Raw genomic sequence first — 20589 nt, 5'->3', positions numbered from 1 at the left:
TATAAACTTTAACAACTAATTAGATCAAATATAGCGATAAATTCAACAAATGACCATTTCTGGTATATCAAATCATTATAACGGCGAAATGCGCGCCAAAGGTTAATGAATGTCAAGGCATCATCTGAATGAAAAGAATTGATTAACTTCCATTAAGGGTTTTAAATACCAGTGCCAAGCAAGTGAAACTCGATTCATAACGAACTTAAAAGTTGTAGGTACTATGTTCCAAACTAATGCATTGGCAATGATGCTTCGCGGTCAAGGGCAGAAGCTTCTGTTGCGCAATAGTAACATCATATTGAGAAGCCCTATTACGATACCTTTGTTACGGTCCGGTATTTCAAGTATAAATAAGGGTTGCAATTGGAGTTCGCCAATCAAGAGGATTCAAGCCAGCCATTACTCAACTTCAACTTGGAGACGGATTTTCGAGAGTGATACTGGAATTGATAGATATACTCGTCTCAACCGATTTCAACAATACGGTGGTCCCAATAACAATAATAAAAAAAATTCACTAGGAGTGCTTACTTTTACAGGCCTGGGTATCATTGCAGGTGTTTATTTTATATCTCCTTATCTTTTCCAGTATGTGCCGCCATTTACTTACTTCCAACGACATCCAAAGAGTCTAGTATACGGTATTCTAGGTGTGAACTTTTTGGTATTTGGGTTGTGGCAATTACCTCGTTGTTGGCCGTTGTTACAAAAATACATGTTACTATCAAAAACACATGTGACTAGCAAGTGGTCTCTTATAGGAAGTGCATTTTCACATCAAGAGTTTTGGCATCTCGGTATGAATATGTTAGCATTATGGTCTTTTGGTACTAGTTTGGTGCAAGTCCTAGGAGTGTCAGATTTTTTCTCATTATACATGGGGAGTGCAATTACTGGTTCATTATTTTCCCTGTGGTATCCCAGAATTGCACGTCTGGCTCTCATGGGACCAAGTTTAGGAGCCAGTGGTGCATTATTTGGTGTTTTGGGTTGCTTTTCATACCTGTTTCCCGCATCCAAGATTCTATTATTTGTTTTCCCAGTCCCAGGTGGTGCATGGGTCGCCTTCTTAGCATCTTTAGCCTGGAATGGTGCTGGCTGTGTGCTTAGATGGGGATCTTTTGATTATGCTGCTCATTTAGGTGGCTCTTTATTGGGTGTTTTCTATGGTTGGTATATAAAGCACAAGATCGATCAACGTAGAGAGAAACAAAGAAGGAGACAAACTGTAGTGTGGGGGTCAGGTGGTAGATCTGGCTGGTTCTGAGTGATCGATGGAGCATTTTAGTCGTATATTTATACAAACTTTACTAGTAAGAGAATTCCCGCTTGTACATATAGTTGTTAAATAATAAAAAGTTATAATTTCACTGAATTGTGAACCGAGTTACATTTCGTTTATCCTATGATGAAAGTATTGAATGTGAGTATCCACTAATGATATTTTTAAGGGTTATATAACTTAGAAAATAATTAATTACAGAAGTTTGAATATTATTGTTGTAACATAGAGAGCAAACAGTTCATCAGTTTCCATCGTGGATGAACCCATGTCTAAAGACGAAATATCCATTCCTTGATATGCTGGTTGTCTCAGTAGCGTTCCAAGAACCATCTTCTACCTCACCAAGTTCGGGGTCCTTATTCTGCTTTTGGTATTCAATTTTCTCCATCAGTTCCTTATATGTTAGTTTATGAGTAGACCGGGGCATTATTCTAGCATGGTTTGGATCCAATTTAATGCCATCTTGACTATTTTCCGGCGAAAATGTGTGCAATTTATTTATCAGATCCAACTGCTTTGATAGATTCTGCTGTATTACAGGAATACTTGCACACTTAGAAGGCAACCCTGAAAGCTTAAGTAACTTCAAGACCAATTCCTCCGATGGTAATGACTGCTTAGGAGTCTGTATCGTTGGATCAGTCTTTATTTCGTCTGGTTGAGAAAACAGCTGTTCCACCTCTCCAATGGAGCGCAACTGAGGGCCTATCTTCGAGGAAGCAAACCTTACTGTAGAGTGCGCAATTAAATAGGCATTCCGGTATGATCTGGGTGACAACATCTGTCACCTTCCATCCATACGTATCCCAATTTTAGTGGTTCTCATAGTTCAGTCCATTTCCCTTAACGGATTTGCTATTGTTCACGTCCCCCGGGTGACCCTGAAAATTCTTTGAAGAAAAAATTTGCGATGCCCATCAGAATTTATTTTTCACTTTCTTGATCAATGGTAATAGATCCTACTCACTGTTAGAGATACTAAAGAGATAAAAAATCTATCCGAAATGAGAATCAAGAAGAAGAATACCAGTGGTAATGCCCGTAATTTTATTACTAGATCGCAAGCGGTGCGTAAGCTACAAGTATCATTAGCCGATTTCAGACGTCTATGTATCTTCAAAGGTATCTATCCTCGTGAGCCACGTAACAAGAAGAAGGCTAACAAGGGATCTACTGCACCAACTACTTTTTACTACACCAAGGATATCCAATATTTGATGCACGAACCCGTCTTGGCCAAATTCAGAGAACATAAGACTTTCGCTAAGAAGTTAACTAGAGCCCTTGGTAGAGGTGAAGTTTCTTCTGCAAAGAAATTGGAACAAAACAGATCCACTTACAAATTAGATCATATCATTAAGGAGAGATACCCAAGTTTCCCAGATGCTGTTGCCGATTTAGATGATGCATTGAATATGTTATTCTTGTTCGCCAATTTACCTGCTACTTCCCAAGTTTCCTCTAGAGTCACCAATGATGCACGTGCCATCTGTAATCAATGGTTGGCCTATGTTGCTAGGGAAAGATTGGTGAGAAAAGTATTTGTTTCCATTAAAGGTGTTTACTACCAAGCTAATGTGATGGGTGAAGATGTTAGATGGTTGGTACCATTTAAATTTCCTGAAAATATTCCATCTGATATTGACTTCAGAATTATGTTGACATTTTTGGAATTCTACTCCACATTATTACATTTTGTTTTGTTTAAGCTATACACTGATAGAGATTTGATCTATCCACCAAAATTGGATTTGGAAAAGGATAAAATTATTAGTGGTCTATCATCTTACATCTTGGAATCTCAAGAGGATTCCAATACTAATGCTCCAGCCTTATCTACACCAAGCACGGATGTAGTGCAAACGTTAGATTCCAAGACATTAAAATCTGCCTTAAATGCAGATGATAAAGAGGAAGATGAAGAGGAAAAGGATGCTGAAGAACAAGAACGTGTGGAAACTGTCAAATTAGATGAATTTGAAGATAACAGCAAAAATAAAGGTGATGTCTTAGCACAACCTACCGAATTTAATTCCCCAGTGGCTACATTGTTTCAAGATTTTGTTTTCTATATTGGTAGAGAAGTCCCACTTGACATTATTGAATTTTTGATTTTGTCTTGTGGTGGTAATTTGATCAGTGAAGCAGCATTGGATCAATTAGAAAATAAAGATGATATTGATTTAAGTAAGATTACCCATCAAATTGTGGATAGACCTGTTTTGAAGAATAAAATTGCTGGCAGAACATACATCCAACCACAATGGATCTTCGACTGTATTAATAAAAGTGAATTAGTCCCAGCTAACCTATACTTACCTGGAGAAACTTTGCCTCCTCATTTAAGTCCATGGGGTGATGCTACTGGTTATAACCCAGATGCTGAAGTTGAAGAAAATGAGGAAGATGCTGAAGCAAGCGAAAGCGAGGCTGAAGTTGATGACGCTGATGCTGATGAACAAGAAAATGCTGAAGAATCTGAAGAGGACGATGAAGAACTAAGGGCTCAAAAAGAATTGGAATTAGAAGCCCAAGGTGTTACATACACTGAAGCCAAAGAAACAACTGAAGATTCATCAAAGCCAACTAAGGCTTCTAAGAAAAGAAAGTTGACTGAAGAAGAGGAAGAAAAGAATCTAAAGATGATTATGATGAGTAATAAACAACGTAAGTTGTACAAGAAAATGCAATATTCTAACAATCAAAAAGAAGATAAGATTGAAAACTTGAAAAAGAAGAAAAAGCAAATTGCTAAGACTAAGAGCAAATTAGCAAAATTAGATAAGAAATAGTCTTCATCTTCTATCTAACGTTATAACTTGTACATTATATATTTCCTACAGGAAAAAAAAATTCATTTGTTACTACTATATTTATTTTTTAGACGTTTTTCGTTGAGCATGCGTATAACGTGAAAGGGGAATCTATATACCATAACCTAGTCTTGAATCCATCGATTTACGATCTGGTGTTATCAAATCCACATAACCTTGGAGTTCCTTTTGCAGATTTACTAAAATATTCTCAGCATAATTTATTCGGTCAATGTCTGTACTTTTATTAACATCCACATATGCCTTAATAAGGTAACCTCCGCTGGTAACTTGTGAACTTGTGGATACTTGACCATCAGAGATGATGTTCCATATCTTACACACCTCTATGAGCAATTCATGTCTCAGATAGAATTTGACACCAACTGTGATATAACTATATTCATAAACGTACGCCAATTCATTCATAAATTTTGTTATGGACGAATCTATACCGGCTGTGGATGTGATTAATGATTCATATATCGTCTGTACGGAAACTTTCCTATTATTCCCGGTAGCAGGAATATCAGACATAGAGAACACCCATGATTTATGTTTTTTATCATCGCCATTCGTATTACATTCCTTCAGTATCTTGTCGAGAAGTGTTAGATCAAATGGGGCGTGATCCTGATTTATTTTCTTTAAAATATTGTAATCAAATTGAGCCGGCTCTTCCTGTAGCCTCAATTGATCAAGCGTCAATTCTCTATGGAGATTAATTCTATTGGGTTCTACCAATTGATTCTTTGCGTTGGTGCCTTCGATATCATATTGAGGATTTGGTTTCCAGTTAGTGGACAGTTTGGAGAATAGGATGGGAGGCGTTCCTGAGAGCGTAGTGATGGTGGATACAAAGAGGTCATACGAGTCATCGTTAATGGATCCGAAGAGACTCAATTGTTGAACCATTTTGTATGTATCTTTCAACTGTTCTTTGCCTGACCGTGTTTGTCGTTCACATAGAGTTTTTCAAAAGAGCCGCTGTTGTAACATTTTTTCAATGCTCTAAAAGGTATTGATTGCTCTTTAATGTTACGTACAAAATATCTCATTAGTAGTAGCAACAACAACTGAAGCAATGGCAGTCGATATTCCACGTTCAGTGATCCAGAAATTGATGCTTTTTACAGCAGCCATGGTAGTCCTACCATTGGTTACTTTCTTTACCGTGCAACAATTCACACCAAATACTTTAATCAGTGGTGGTTTGGCCGCTCTTATGGCCAATGTGGTGCTCATTGGGTACATTGTAGTGGCATTTACAGAGAATCCAGAAGACTACAATGACGAAAAGGGAGATAAGAAAGAATGATTTAAAATTGTTTCTGCATTACTTTTGAGTTTTTTCCATATTATTGCTATAATTATGGTAACAGACATTATATACAATTCGTCGCCATCTCATTTCATTACAAATACAATTATTTATTCAGAAACGGAAGGAATCCATTGGTAAGTTATATCTACACAACGTTACGTGGGTCTATATGAATGCTTTTTGCCTAATCATGATATACTCTTTAATTATTGCGTAGTTTATTTTAAAATGCTATAAAATAATATATATAATACTACTTTAATTAGTCTTCTTTAATGGGTTTGTTGATTTTTCTAATGCACCGTAACTAATATCCATACTTGCCATCCATTTAATGGCAATGACGAGGATAATAAGTAGTAGTAATGAAACCAATAGACACATCAATAATCCTTCGGTCCAAATCTTACTTAAGGAATCGTCATGTTCATCCTCGTCTTTAGTTGATTTATGTTTTGTTTCCTTTCTCTTTTCATTGAAAGAAGAGTCGGCTTCAATTTGCAAGTCTTCCACGCTTACACCTTCATCGACAATATTGATCAATACATTGACAGAAGTGTCCAATGAATCTTCCAAGAAAATCAAACAAGATTCCAAAAATGAATCCAAATCATCCAAATTATATTCTAAATTTTCAAAATTAAACCAAAAGACAACCTTATCATCCAGGGAACTATCATACAGCAATTCGGAAGTACTTTGAGGCAACGTCCCAACGTCATAAACTTGCACATTCATGTCATCCGTCAAGTTGTCCGAATCTAATGATTGAGTCTCTGTGAATTTGACCATTTCATTGGATTTAAAGAAATTGGTAAAGAAAGGACAATTCACATTGGAATTTAATGATATCAATTTTTCAAAAAGTGGGAATTGTTCAAACTGGAAGACAACAACAGGTTCTTTGGAATTGGCATCGTTAAGTAGGTCAACGGAATCGTTTAGAAGTTCCTTTGATGTGAGGGAAATATAGGAAGTGGTGGCCAATGACGACACCAATGTGAAAAATTGTAAAAAGACAATCAGACAGCCTTGAAGCCCATATTGCAAAAGCATTGTTGTTGGTATTTGTTTAATGTTTCAATGGAGAAAGGAACTCCGGGACGTATTCTGATTTATAAGTGATGGATTCTGTAGACATTTTTGGTCAAGCAGCAATGTGGTTGTCTTTAAAAAAGTTGCAGAGTCCGGTTGCATTACTTCAATATATCGTCTTGTACGAAGTATTTATTGTGCCTGGTGGAAATTTTGGACGACTTGGAAAAACAGTTTCGTGCGATACTCTGGCCGAGTGGTCTAAGGCGCCAGGTTAAGGTCCTGGTCTCTTCGGAGGCGCGGGTTCAAACCCCGCGGGTATCATTTTTTAATATTTTCTCCAAATAAAAAATATGAAAAAGTAAAGAACTCCTCATAGGGGGCTCGAACCCCTGACATTTCGGTATCCTTGCTTTAAGATAAAGTCTCTTAAAAGCCGAACGCTCTACCAACTGAGCTAACAAGGATGAGTTCTTCGGGTTGCATATGTGAGATTTTTCAGGCTTGAACTGAGGGTATAATATTTGAAACATTTGATTATTACGCAGTTGGAGCCAGTACATCCAATTTTGCCAGTTGTAATAGCAGGTAATGGATTTTGGGCTATCATGTTTTCTTGTTACCAGAGTTTAACAGCAGTTGACCGAGTAGTTTGTGTTGTTACGGCGAATATGAAACCTCCTTACAGAAGTTTCAAATTGAAACAGCCAAAATAACAGATTCCTGAACTGTATAAATAGGAACTAACAACTTATACTTGAAGATTGAAAATGCAAGATTTTATATATTGAATATTTACATATTTTAGGACATCAGCGACAATTTAATAAAAGAAATTAAATTGAGAAGCATGTCTAATACTAATAACGATCATCCAGAAATCATCAATTTAATGGAACAGGAAGATGGTCTTAGTAGAAGTAGCCGGTCTTGTTAATTTACATAAGTTAAATAAACAAGAATTAATGGCCTATTAAAACTTTTCCTGCAAGTATTTGAATGTTTGGAATGTAATTTCCTTACTTGAAGGACAGTATCACTAAAAAAATGTTGTAAAGTAAAACCTGCTAACATATAAAATACAAACAGCATTCTGGAAAGCCAGAAAAATTAATTGAGAATACGGAACTAAATACTAATAGAGGAAAGATAATAGAAGGCCCTGGTATTTTCAACGTCAATTTCCAGGTTGGGTTCTGAACATTTTTAAGAAGATGACCGGTTCGATTTACGTCCCCCCTGACCTTACCTACCCACCAACCTATCCACAGTGACGAGCCACACCAATTAGAAGCACTCCAGGTAGATTTTCTTTAAGAGTATCGATTACGCGATCGTTGCAAATCATTGTGTCCTTTTCAGGAAATTAACTAAACAAATTTCCCGATTGGGAAATACGCAAACAAAAACTCCAAACCGGGCAAAATGTAAATATCGAATTTTGTGACAGCTTAAAACGATTTTTTCAAATAGCTGCGTGCATTTCTGAACACAGAATTGATCTGTAATAACAATCTTTAAGACCAAAGGTACTGTACGATAATTGAATTGTGAACTGTAAACAGTGCGTGCCTAGTACATATGCATATCTTGTCAATAACTGCACTCCCTCGTACCCGAGTCCGATATGTGTAAACGCTGTTCCATGCTAAAACTCACGCAGAACTCCTTCAACCCTGACTCCAGGGCAGCAACTTTTCTTTCTTATTTATAATTATAAGTTAAACTGATTAGTTTATAAACTTTCATTTTTTGATTTTGTTTTAACTCCATACGACAAGCAAAAAAAGAGGGATCAAGAAGTTCGTTGAGGTCATTCAAGTCAGGATGACACAAAGTATAATAGATATGTCATTGCATTCCTTTAAGAGTACACAGAGACTTGCATTGGGTAATGTAACCAATACTCATTTGAGTACACTTAATATTGGAAGTAATAACGTTCAAAAGTTGAGAAAGCTAAAAATAGGATCCCAAAATGAATACCTCAAGGAAAAGGAAAGCGAAAAAGAAATGCACCATGTCCCAGAATACAATATTATAGATTCTTATCTGATTGATGATTACAATGATACTGATAAGGAAAATGAAATTCCAAGTAAAAGGGATTTTGAATCAAGGCAACCAAGAATAGGCGAACTCCCGTTCAAAGAAATAACTAATGTCCCCACCAATAATACCAATATAGCACATGCTAAGAAACGACCTATATCTGCTCAAATTGAACACAAGACCCCGAAAAAAATAAAAGCTGAAAAGATTAAAGATGTTGAAGAATGTATTTGGGATGATCTAGACGAAGAAGATGGAAATGACCCCTTGATGGTAAGTGAATATGTTAACGACATTTTTGAACATTTGCATCAACTTGAATTGTTGACACTACCTAATAAAGAACAAATTATCAAACATAAAAACATAACACATAATAGAGACATTCTCATAAATTGGTTAATTAAAGTTCATAATAAATTTGGGCTCTTACCAGAAACTTTATACCTCGCTATTAATCTGCTGGATAGATTTCTTAGTAAGGAAGAAGTCACATTGAATAAATTACAATTGGTAGGCACATATTGCTTATTTATAGCCTCAAAATATGAAGAGATATATTCTCCAAGTGTCAAACATTTTGCATCCGAAACAGATGGTGCATGTTCCATTGATGAAATTAAGAAAGGTGAAAAATTTGTACTAAAAGCTTTGAAGTTCAATCTAAATTATCCTAATCCCATGAATTTTTTGAGAAGAATTTCCAAAGCGGATGATTACGATCTTCAATCAAGAACGTTAGCCAAATTTTTGTTAGAGATAACTATGATTGATTTTAATTTCATTGATGTAATGCCATCTCTTTGTTCTGCAGCTGCAATGTTTTTATCAAGAAAAATGCTAGGTAAGGGGAAATGGAATGACAACCTAATTCATTACAGTGGTGGATATCAAGTAAGTGATTTGGAACCTGTGTGTCATATGATAATGGATTATTTGAATAATCCAGAAACACATACTGAACTGCGTTTGAAATATAGTTCGAAGAGGTTTTTGAAGGCATCGATTATTTCGGTTCAATGGGCCAATAAAGTGAAACAGAATGGTTATGATGTCATGACATTAAATGAATAAACAAGAGAGCAACCCTCGGCTTCTCATTCCCAAATAATATATTCCTACAAGAAAGAAAAAGATAACTACAATATGTAAAACGTTAATGAATTAATAAATAATTTCGTGTATTATTATCTTAGTGATGCGATATATTAAATAGGTTATGCATTTATAAATGAGTAGGGAATGTGATCGCAATGCAATGCAAAAAAATTATGATATACAATAATAGCTGAATAATTGAAAATTATTCTTCCTGATACTTCTTAATTTCCTTTTTAATCAGGTGCCTTATTTTGTAGTATACAGCGTTAAATGCTGGTTTCTTGTATTTGTTCATTAATGATTGCAATTCGGTAGTTGGATTAGCTAACTCTTCAATTAACTCTCTATAATATCCTTGAAAATTTAAATCATGATCAGCATCTATGCCTCCACTATAATGAATATAAGTTGAATCCCAAAAAATTTCTTTGTCTCCTTTAATCTTTCTTGCAGTATACATTGCTAAAGCAGCTGTCACGGAAGGTTTTAGACTGACAAATCTAGGGCAACTCATGATATATTCTAGTAAGAATTTACCCATATTTCTTGTTTCGAACTTATATCCGTCCACTTTTGAAATTCTTCTTAAGAAATTTAGAGGATTGGGCCAACTAATTTGGAATTTTAAACTTTTCAAAATGAATAATTCAGCACTTTTAATGTCATCAATGGATGCAGCCCCATCCGTAATGTAAGAATAGGTGGTTACAGTGGGCAGATTAACCTCTTCAAATTTAGCAGCAATGAATAATGATGTAACAGCTAAGAGTTGTAGTTTACTCACTGTTGCCTTATTAAACGAAAGAAATCTATCCATTATATTAATTCCCAATAATAAAGTCTCAGGTACAAGAGAAAATTTTTCATGAACCTCTACAAGCCAATCCACCAAAATGGCTCTCATGGAGGGACGAATATAGAAGGGTGACTCTGGATCTTGTAGATAATTATGCGTCGGTTGATATATATTTTCTTGATTGTAAAGGTATGTGAATATGTCATTTGAATATTCTGCCACCATGGAGACATCGTTCTTCTCCAATAAATCTAGATTTCTCCACGTATCTGTCACCACCTCCTTTCCAATATCTTCCACCAGTGTTTTTTCATTATCAGCTAGGTCGGTATCTTCATCATCCCTATATATTTTTAGTTTTTTAGAAACAGATACATTGTCATTATCATTATCGCCAAGTACAGAAGACACATTCCTCTTTTTCGAGCTAGAACTGGAATCCCTTCGTAGTTTGATCTTGACATCATCATCATTATTATGTGTTACTTGAGGGTTGAATTGTATTTCCGCCAGTGCTACTCTGCCCTTTTTCTTTAATTCAGTATGAGAGTGAGTATTGGTCGTTGACATGTTGGAATATTATTCAATTATTGTTGTTCTAATGCTTACGCAATTCAAGATAGGCTAGGAAGAGAGAACGGTAAGCCAGATTTACGATTTCCCTTGCATCTGTATTATATTTAAATAAGGTAATCCTCCATGCTGTTCTCTCTTCCCATCTGACGTTAACGCGTAGTTTGCGTGTAAACAAAAATGCGCGTCGCGTTATTCTTTTCTTTCATCAACTTTTTGGTGTTTTCGCGTTGGCGGCTAATTTGGCAAAAAATGCTGGTTGAGTGAATGGAAGCAACGTTAGGTCTGAAAAACAAACGAGCACTTGAACTATTTCTCATGGAATAGGTATTAGAAGTGTAACGGTAGACCATGTACGGTGAGTCTTTTGTTCTTCTCTTAGTGATTTAGGTTTTAGATCCCATATATTGCTGTTAATCGAGTTGATTATATGGCTGTAAAATTATTTGATTAAGTCTACATGAAAACGATACTTTAACTTGTTGAAATGCCTCTCAATCTACTAAACGGCAAAAAAAATTAGATGTTTGTTTCAACTGAATTAATTAACGTAATTAAATAATTAGAATACAAAGATAATGAGTGGTGACTAGGCTTCAGTTTAGAAATTGTCGTGCTTTTCGTCTATAAACTACCAATAACTCCAGATATATGATAGTTTCCTCTCTTCGCTATCTGAAAAACGTTCTGAAAAGGGTGTAACCGTATATCGGGATATTGGAAAGGCCTCAAACAACAATGAACTTACACAGCTTCCATAATTGTGTAATTTAGGAATATAATTTTAATTAGAGTTCCAATGGACTCAAAACTGATTAAAAGCGTTAGGAATAACGGAAGATACTTCATTTCTTGGAAATGAGCATACGAGATATATAATTTCTGCTTGGGGATAAATGCCTTCTAAGGATTTGTGTTTATGTTCTGATAAATGGTCCATCATGAGAAGAAGTTGGCTCCCTTATATTCAATAGGAAGTCATTGAATTGTTTCAACTCAGCAGGTATATATTCAAGTGTGATGACTCAGTACGCTGATCTTAACTGATGGATCATAACTCTCAATCTTTTTAGTTTCCTTGTGTTCCTGAACATAGAAAGTCATGGATCCACCAAAGTTCCAGATCCCTTTTTTGGGTTCGTTATTCTGTAGCATTGATTGAAGGCCAAAACATGAGTCCTCTGAAGCCTCTTGTGGAAGAGGTAAGGTAATCAGCTTTTAGATGGGGTTTTCACATTGTAACTGATGGCATAATCAAATTTCACTTGCACAATCTTGTAACATAGAAAACAACATTCTTTTAGAATACAAGTAGAATATTCGATATGAGAGTTTTACGTACTGTCAAAGCTTAATTATTCATCAAACGCCCGTAACGTTACCGCGTAACTCTTTCTTGAAAAGAACAATTATTTCACTGAAATCTCCGTTTTATGTATTACTTACTCAACATGCACGTCTTTCCATGAAAGAAACGGTCCGACAATGGCTCTACCCTTGCAATTACCTAATAGTTCTACGCTAGCACAATTATTGGATCAAAATCAGCTGCATGCGAGAAGCAATGTCCAAAGGATATTAATTCAACCGTGCGAATCGATAGATTGGCTTTCTGCAATTGACACCCTTTCAGAATACAATGACCTACTCTTATCGCAGCTGCTTGGTCTCTCACAGGAGAATCAAGATAAATTGCCTCTATTAGATGACATTGTAATACTAATCATTGATCTATCGTATTTTCATCAAGGTATCATACTGGATTCATTACAACGAGCATATGATACACCGGAAACGGGATCACAATTATGGTCCAACAATGGTCCCTACTTAAAGAATGGGTTAGGGTATACGGATTACCTATCTTATTTACTATTGAAGTTTCAATATACCACGCCACATTTTTCACTGGTTAATGAGCTGGCCCTGCAATTTAAATTGCTACAACAGTTAGGGGTTATAATCCTTACATTGTCAAAATTAAGATCCAAAATATACGCCAATGGAAAAAATGCAATTCTTGATTTCCAAGAACTTGAATTGAAGGAATTATCCAAATCAAGTTTATTTTTGGCAAAATTATGTATTGGATGTCAAGATCTGATGTCAACTAATAATAATAAACAGCTCATTGCATATCTCAAGGGCCTCACTTATTTGTTCTTATCGATGGATGAATACAGAAATGATCAATGTGGGGTGGCCATTGGAATGTTGAAACAATGCATATTTTGTCTCTCTAATATTATCCCTTTATCGCAATTAAATTCTACCATATTATCTGAAAAGACTATCAATAAGAAAAGTATGTTCAAGTTAAAGTTTGCTCAGAAGAAAACGAAATTGAAGACAAACCTTGAGGACACAATTCAAATAAAGAAAAAGAAGGAGGGAGGTGACACGGTGAATATTAACTTGATCCATTTGTTAAAGGATACGCTAGATGATTTCATAATACCATTAATTACATTATTGAATTATAGGTATAACAAAACCAATGACAAGCTGACATTCATGCCCATTGAGGAAGATATTAAGAAGTTACAAGCATTAATTCCTAGAGGTAAAACTTCGGATCTTGTTGGAACAAAATGGGACTTTAGAAATGGAAAACTAAGGCAAGAGGCATCTTCGTCAAATAGTGGAAAGGAAGACTACTTTTAGCAAACTTTTCTAACTTTTGAGCATGTAAGCATAAACTTACTATAAATTATATACCATAATATAAAGACAATGTGAAGTATTGCGAACTTCTTACACTTTAAAGTGTGCACAATTGGAATATATACATGTGTTCATGCTGTTCCTTTGGTTAATCAAATAACACAACTAGTCTATCTAAATAATGTACAATATTGAATTGGTAGAGTCTAGCTGCACTATCATTTTACATCAAACATGTGATCTTTACATTTAGTAGAGCACATATTTTTTATAAAAGAAAAATTATAGGTTGTTTCTTCAAATACCTTTCTTCTGTAATAAGTGTCACGAGGTAGTAATACATAATCACTGTCCATAGTTACTACGTTAGAGTTACACTCTGGATATCGTTAGATTCCATTAACAAAAGAATCTCAAGAACTTACACGATTTGGCCACTTTCATTATGTGGTTATTGCCTTTGGTCTCTGCAATGCTCCTGTTACATTTTCATTGTATTTGATAAGGTTATTAGGGATACATGTTTTGTAAGAAATGTAAACTTATGACCCTGTAAATAATATCTGAAATGATACAAGCCATCAATGTTTAAAACCCGCATCCTCCAATGTACTCAATGGCAGATAATGAAAGCATACAACCACCAAAACAGGGATTATTCCAACCATTAGATATTCCACAAGGAATTTTTTGAGTATATCCAATAGTTCGGCAAATGAAGTTTGTGTTACAAAAATTGATCCAAAGAAGAGAACTATTCTATTGACTAGTGATGGATCTTTACAGTTAACTGTCCAAGAAATTTCTACCATGGTCAGATGGAACTTAAGGCCATACCTGTTTGTCTTGAATAATAACGGTTACACTATTGAAAAATTGATTCATGGTGAACATACACGTTATAACAAAATCTAAGCATGGAACCATTTAGAACCATTCCACACTTTTGGTGCCAAGGAAGGTACTTTTGAATATTATAGAGTCTCCACAACAGGTGAGTGGAACAAGTTAACTGAGAGCGAACAATTTTGAGAAAACACCAATATTAGAATTATTGAGGTCATGTTACCTGTCATGGTGATGCTCCAACTTCCTTGGTTAGGCAAGCTAAGCTGACAGCTTTAATTAATGCTAAGAATTAACCTGTATGAGAATAATTCGATTTTCTTTACTTTGCCCACCTACTCTTAGACACTTTCTTCTAATTAGGAATTAGGTACCAACCATTTTAACGTAGAAATAGATAAATATGTATCTTATATATTTAACAGTCTAGAACACATCAAAATTATTCAAACTTTTCTTCACTATGTTCAAAACCATTGGGACGCTAACAAATGGCGTAGAACCCAGCGCTTCCGTAAAAAACTCCGAGTCCATCCATAACATACGTTGTTGTCCGCCCACCATTTACCGAATTACACGTCGCGCCACGATATGGATGTGGAAACAAGTAGGAAATGTATGGGAAACATTGGCTCATTAAGGAACTTACTATATTTAACAATCTCTCCATAATCGCTTGAAAAAACTCAAAGAACTGTCTGACAATTCGTCACTTCAAGTGTTTTTATTGGTGCATACAATTTGATGGCAAACTTTTTTGTTTCAAGTAGCATCCTAAAAGACACCTCCTGTATTAGCGGGCAACGGGAAACGTTGCTGCCCCACCCATGTTTTGGCTCAAAAGTTGAATACTGTTGTATTTGTTAGGCCTTGCTTTTGCAAATTACGATGTGTTAGATTAAAGTAAGCAAAACTTAATAGCACAAAATAAACGTAATAGACGGAATATTTTCCTCTATCTGATGTATGTAAAGTATACAACTATATTACGTGACCATTTTTATGACACATTCTTTTTCCCCAAAGTTCACAAGGTAACTCTTCACAATTATCCTTTGTAGCGTATGTTTGTTCATGGGCTTAAGTAAAGGTGAATCAATACAATCGTGCTAAAGGTCAGCCAAAAGTTTCATTGTTGATGCCTTGATTATATATAAACTGACGTTACAAACCTCTGGCTATGTGAAATTTGAAAAACCGGATTTGAAGGAACAATAGGAACCACACAAAGAAAGGTAGAGTTTTCTATCTAATTTTGGAAGTGTCTACTTTAAGGGGCAAACAAGATATCAATTCAATAACTTACATATTTTTAATACGTATTTTTTGAGCTAGTCTAACAAGAAAACTTCGGAAGGATATAAAATCCAGCTTCCTATGTTGGTGGTATGTAATCGGAATTGAAAGAGTCAGATATAATCTACTGAGTATATAATCTGCTGGTAATGAAGAAATCATTATACTGTCACGTAAAACAAACGCCACGGCTGAAGCATTTTCGTTAACGGAATTGGAAATTCTGGAAAAAAATGCGACATCAATGCCAATTAAATATTCCAGAAATTTGCTTAGCTTACCTTTTTGCCTATCGTTTTGTGCAACAACAACCAAAGCTAGAGCAACATATAAAGCTGAGGTTGCAAGTATTTTAGGCTGTAATACTTTGGCTAATATCAAAAAAAAAACTGTTAACAAAAATTTTAATGAGTTCCAGAGAATTTCCTACCGAATGGGGAGTCGATTCAAAACGTAATGTAATGCAGTTTGCAACTGAGCAGTGTAAACAGAAATGTGGTTGCTCGAAGGTCGTATGCAAACAAAAAGGAGCTCATGTCGTTCGCTCAAGTTCTCATGGAGATTTGAGGATTACTACGATGCGAGTATTGTCAAAAAAAGTTCACACATTACCCACTCTTTTAGGAGAAAATTACAGGGGAACTCTTTTAGAAACCAGCCACAACTTAAGTGAAATTTTGGTTATCCGAAAGTCATCTAGAAATTCAGCGGTATATCAAACTTGCCAAAAAAAATGTACATCAAGTGGTTTCGAAATGTTATCGCCCAAAGAGTATGACAAAGGAAATTCTGTCGTCTCTACTTCAAGTGTTTAAAGCTACATCTACGTCTATTGTATTGCAGTCATATGTTTTACCCTGTGGAGACATCTTCTGCTTAAAACCTTCTGTAACTATTGAGGATACGGAGGACAATTACCAATATAATCTGTTTGAGCAGGCGCATGTATATAAGAAATTGTTGGATTACGATGAAAATACTGTTGTCGGCAGGCCACAATATTCTTCTAGTGGCAAGAATATATCTTTAAAACAAGATTATAAGGGAGGCACATTAAAATGAGAATTAATCACTATGAAGTGCTTTCTCTTACATGATTATGAGATAAAATTTTTTTTTCGTTTGAGTTACTTCTGCATATCCAAACTCCAATCATGCCTTTATTTATGGTTACCGATAGTTACTTGACAAAGTAGTTGTTAGCATGGAAAGGATGTTTAGTATTTAGGAATCTAAAATCCCTAGTATAATTAATTCTTGAGGAAGTTATGTCTCTGAATAAATTGACTTGGTTTTATTTTATGTGGCGATAAGAAGCGTGATCCTAGTAGAGAATAAGTGCAAAAAAATTCCTTCTATAAATATCATTTGACGTTAGCAGGTATTACATGGGATGAAACCAAAAGGTTAATGATGAATATTAAAATTTTATTTTACATAGAACATGTCCAGCAAGAGCTAAAAATCCCAAGTTCTTCATATATGGAAACCGATTCTAAATAGTGGTACTATTAATATCATAAGGTGAAGAGTCTAGATATCAAGTTTTGTACAACCTTTTCTACAAAGACACGAACTGACTACCAATTTTGCTAAGAATAAGAAGAACTACAGTCATGGATGCGCCATGATCAGTCTTGAATTTTTGTGTCTTCCCATGCTAATTATATATACTACTAGTTTTCACTAAGTAGGTATATTGTAAAACCTTAAAAGATCACGACAGTTAAATCTGTTCGATGTCATAATTTAGAAATTAATCAGATGACCTAATGATTTATACTACAGAATTAATTTATTTTAAAAAAATTAAAATAAAAGATCTCTTGGCCCAGTTGGTTAAGGCACGGTGCTAATAACGCCGGGATCAGCGGTTCGATCCCGCTAGAGATCACTTTTTTATATTTTTTAATATAATATGAACTATACCGCGACAAGTAGTGTTCTATATTGTCTGTCCTGTTTTTATATTTCAGATTAATTAACTAAAAAATCATATATTTATACTTTTTACTTATCAAACATCTCCACGGTCCAAACCAATTCTCTCGGCTCCAGAGCATAGTATATTCCCATAGCACAACAAATATTTCTACTTGAAACATTTCGTTGTATTATCTATTCTACGGCACGTTCGACGTCCATCTCACATTCATTCCTTACTAAGAATCCGTGCTCCATTGTGCGTTCTACTCATATATTACTAATGTGACTTCAATACTCCATTATGTGGTAATGCATTCTTATGCAATCTCTATTTACTCTGTCATCATACATTCGTCAATATCTGATACATAGTTTTCCCGATGTACACTGTGTCCTGTACTATACCTCGTGGAACATACTGACACTTGCTAGTTCCAGACACACATTACGTTCAGTATGTCATTTTTAATGCGTTCTTAAAGATATGTCACAATATTTGGAAATTCACTTACCAACTGATTGTTCTCCCGTTCACCACGTTTAGCCACTGGACAGTTACCAAGAAATTTAGGTGGCATGCCTAGTTTTTGCCTTGGTTGGACAAAATTTCTTGTTTGCTGGCAACGGAAACAAACACTCTCCTTCGACTATGGAGTAATCCAAATAGTCAAAGAGGGGGGCTTTGTCTTCTTTTTAATGTGGCTAGCAAGTGTGCTGCTAGATGGCCCTCTTTTGAATTTATAACTCAAACTAGCAGCGATCCGTTGACACTCCTTCAAAGATTTGGATAGATCACCGATTTCGTTCAATAATTGAGTAGCCTTTGTTCTAGTTGATATGGGACAGGTAAGGCGTAATCCATCAATCTTAACCTTAATAGATCTCGCGATAAACCGCAATACAATTGAAATTAAAGAAGATCACTTATCAAACAAGGTGCACAAGGCCGTTTGTACCGTGAATAAGTTCGAAGGAAAGGTCTATTGAGGATTATACTCGTCGATTCAATCGGATTGAATCAGCATTACCACTAAAATTTTATTCTAGGGACGTGTTGGGGCCCTTCTTTTTCTTAATGGGACTGGGAGAAACCAACACTGCTGTATTATTAAATCAAATTGATGATCTATCCAAATCATTGAAGGAGTGTCAAAGGATTGCTGCTAATTTGAGTTATAAATTCAAGCGGGGGCCATCTGGCGACAAACTCGCTAACCGTATTGGTAAGAAACCCAAAGCCTCACCTCTGGAGGGTTGGGTTACACCAAACCCAACGGAGGTTGTGTGTTACCGTTGCCAAGAAAAAGGGCATTTTGCTGCTAAATGCCCAGCCAAGCCAAAAAAACAAGGCATGTCACCTCAAATTTCCTTGGTGACTGCTCAGTGGGTAAGACGTGGTGAACGGGAGAACGACGAATTAGTGAGTGATCTTCCAACAAAGACGTTGAAAGTGAAGGAGAAGGATGTTCATATGTTACCAGATTGTGGCGCTCAGAGCAACATGATTGAATATGGACTGGTAAAGGATTTAGGACTTGTAAGAGAAGAAACACCTAAACCCTTTGTGGTGGTTGGAGCTATGAAGTCTGGTTGTGCAGAAAATATTTCGAAACAAGTTGAGTTGAGCTTTGTCGTTTTTGGTACACAGGTTACTGGTACATTCTTTGTCTTCAGGGATACAAGAATACCTGTTATCTTAAATGTGCCATTCATTAAACGGAACCGAGACACTGCTTAGAAACGGTTACATGAATCATTATCAACGGAAGTACCAAACAATAACAAGTGTAGAACTATCAGATTGAAGTTAACTGCTTAATTAAAGTAGATTTGCGAAAGCATTTAGTGTAATTACTAAACCAATTCACAAATTCATTGATGCTAAGTAGGAGTATTCCAAACTTAAAATATAGGCTAACCACAGGGTCGGCATTAATCCCAGTTGACCAAAAAGATCAGAGTCACCACTAATGCAGGTAGCAAAGCAACTGGTGCAACACGGGAGCCCGTTGATAAATGTCATTTTGCTAATAGTGCAGTGGTGTTCATGAGGCAAACGCAAACAAGTTGTGAACTTAATTGGCTGGTAAGCGTGAGCAGTTTTAATCATTAAACATGCTGAACAAGTGTGAAGACATTATCTAAATGATGTGACCCTTAAATTGTAAACTGATCACAATCTCTGTAAACTGCCCGTCGCAGCAAATATTGTATTTAAAGTTTGGATTAGCATCATAACTAACGATGCTTTTTCATATTGAATAACATTTGAAATTATTGGAATAGAGAATATTGTAATAATCACTGACTCAACGACGACATCTCATCGCAAATTTTCATATCTGCTGTGGCCCTAACAAAATCATGAATATCCCTGGTTACCCGGGGCTATTCACCAATTTTTTTCATTATAAAAAGTTTTGTATTTCCAATTAGCTTTCCACTTTCTTGTTGTTGTGTTTTGATGAATTCCTTTTGAAGGAAACCATGACCTTCCAAGTTTTAAAAGAAGAGGATGATATTATTTGCGTCATTTAATCGAACAATTCTTCTCAGGGTATTCTTACCCTGAGGTTTTAATGGAGAAAGCGGTTCCTGCGCAGAAAATTGATCTTGTTACATTCGAAAGAATGATTCAAGGACGCTCAATTAGAAAATTCTGATTCTTTTTCCTCTTCTGGGGGTCATTACAAATTCATTTGGTGAATATATCTACTTCTTACAGTGTTTATAGTTTTACCTTTCTTGATGTAAACTAGTATAATTAAAAAATCTATCCGTCCCTGCTACCAGATTTAATCTGAAGGAGAGGTGTACAGTCAATTAAAATATACATGAGAGCGACACCCGTAATTGAATGATTGATGAGGTTGTT

At 35.6% G+C, this 20589-nt stretch overlaps 10 protein-coding genes and 3 non-coding genes across 13 annotated transcripts; 8 read left to right on the top strand and 5 right to left on the bottom strand.

Moving 5' to 3' along the window:
- Positions 1-223: 223 nt before the first annotated feature.
- PCP1 (rhomboid protease PCP1) lies at positions 224-1270 on the top strand (the record flags this gene model as incomplete). The annotated part of the gene is made up of 1 exon (XM_003676488.1): positions 224-1270. One exon carries the CDS (start codon positions 224-226, stop codon positions 1268-1270), a length of 1047 nt encoding a protein of 348 aa, XP_003676536.1.
- Positions 1271-1529: 259 nt separating this feature from the next.
- GTF1 (glutamyl-tRNA(Gln) amidotransferase subunit F) lies at positions 1530-2069 on the bottom strand (the record flags this gene model as incomplete). Its single annotated transcript, XM_003676487.1, has 1 exon — positions 1530-2069. One exon carries the CDS (start codon positions 2067-2069, stop codon positions 1530-1532), a length of 540 nt encoding a protein of 179 aa, XP_003676535.1.
- Positions 2070-2292: 223 nt separating this feature from the next.
- On the top strand, positions 2293-4080 carry NOP7 (mRNA-binding ribosome synthesis protein NOP7; the record flags this gene model as incomplete). The annotated part of the gene is made up of 1 exon (XM_003676486.1): positions 2293-4080. The coding sequence occupies one exon, from the start codon at positions 2293-2295 to the stop codon at positions 4078-4080; it is 1788 nt and encodes a 595-aa protein (XP_003676534.1).
- Positions 4081-4212: 132 nt separating this feature from the next.
- Positions 4213-5016, bottom strand: SRB5 (Srb5p; the record flags this gene model as incomplete). The annotated part of the gene is made up of 1 exon (XM_003676485.1): positions 4213-5016. One exon carries the CDS (start codon positions 5014-5016, stop codon positions 4213-4215), a length of 804 nt encoding a protein of 267 aa, XP_003676533.1.
- A 169-nt stretch (positions 5017-5185) lies between these two features.
- VMA21 (Vma21p) lies at positions 5186-5419 on the top strand (the record flags this gene model as incomplete). Its single annotated transcript, XM_003676484.1, has 1 exon — positions 5186-5419. One exon carries the CDS (start codon positions 5186-5188, stop codon positions 5417-5419), a length of 234 nt encoding a protein of 77 aa, XP_003676532.1.
- A 264-nt stretch (positions 5420-5683) lies between these two features.
- VOA1 (Voa1p) lies at positions 5684-6481 on the bottom strand (the record flags this gene model as incomplete). Its single annotated transcript, XM_003676483.1, has 1 exon — positions 5684-6481. One exon carries the CDS (start codon positions 6479-6481, stop codon positions 5684-5686), a length of 798 nt encoding a protein of 265 aa, XP_003676531.1.
- Positions 6482-6702: 221 nt separating this feature from the next.
- Positions 6703-6784, top strand: NCAS0Etrna19L. Its single transcript has one exon. It is a non-coding gene; the product is annotated as a tRNA-Leu (tRNA).
- A 45-nt stretch (positions 6785-6829) lies between these two features.
- Positions 6830-6927, bottom strand: NCAS0Etrna18K. Its single transcript has 2 exons — positions 6890-6927; positions 6830-6866 (listed from the first exon to the last, which is right to left on the bottom strand). It is a non-coding gene; the product is annotated as a tRNA-Lys (tRNA).
- A 1360-nt stretch (positions 6928-8287) lies between these two features.
- CLB1 (B-type cyclin CLB1) lies at positions 8288-9586 on the top strand (the record flags this gene model as incomplete). The annotated part of the gene is made up of 1 exon (XM_003676482.1): positions 8288-9586. The coding sequence occupies one exon, from the start codon at positions 8288-8290 to the stop codon at positions 9584-9586; it is 1299 nt and encodes a 432-aa protein (XP_003676530.1).
- Positions 9587-9815: 229 nt separating this feature from the next.
- CLB6 (B-type cyclin CLB6) lies at positions 9816-10979 on the bottom strand (the record flags this gene model as incomplete). Its single annotated transcript, XM_003676481.1, has 1 exon — positions 9816-10979. The coding sequence occupies one exon, from the start codon at positions 10977-10979 to the stop codon at positions 9816-9818; it is 1164 nt and encodes a 387-aa protein (XP_003676529.1).
- A 1488-nt stretch (positions 10980-12467) lies between these two features.
- On the top strand, positions 12468-13646 carry NCAS0E00970 (uncharacterized protein; the record flags this gene model as incomplete). The annotated part of the gene is made up of 1 exon (XM_003676480.1): positions 12468-13646. One exon carries the CDS (start codon positions 12468-12470, stop codon positions 13644-13646), a length of 1179 nt encoding a protein of 392 aa, XP_003676528.1.
- Positions 13647-17608: 3962 nt separating this feature from the next.
- On the top strand, positions 17609-17682 carry NCAS0Etrna13I. The gene has a single exon. It is a non-coding gene; the product is annotated as a tRNA-Ile (tRNA).
- A 1107-nt stretch (positions 17683-18789) lies between these two features.
- On the top strand, positions 18790-19452 carry NCAS0E00960 (uncharacterized protein; the record flags this gene model as incomplete). The annotated part of the gene is made up of 1 exon (XM_003676479.1): positions 18790-19452. The coding sequence occupies one exon, from the start codon at positions 18790-18792 to the stop codon at positions 19450-19452; it is 663 nt and encodes a 220-aa protein (XP_003676527.1).
- Between the last annotated feature and the right edge of the window lie 1137 nt (positions 19453-20589).

Source organism: Naumovozyma castellii, chromosome 5 (genome assembly GCF_000237345.1).
Source record: "Naumovozyma castellii chromosome 5, complete genome".
Taxonomy (NCBI): domain Eukaryota; kingdom Fungi; phylum Ascomycota; class Saccharomycetes; order Saccharomycetales; family Saccharomycetaceae; genus Naumovozyma; species Naumovozyma castellii.
Note: the sequence above shows the minus strand (reverse complement) of the source record. Positions and strands in the feature narration are given on the sequence as shown.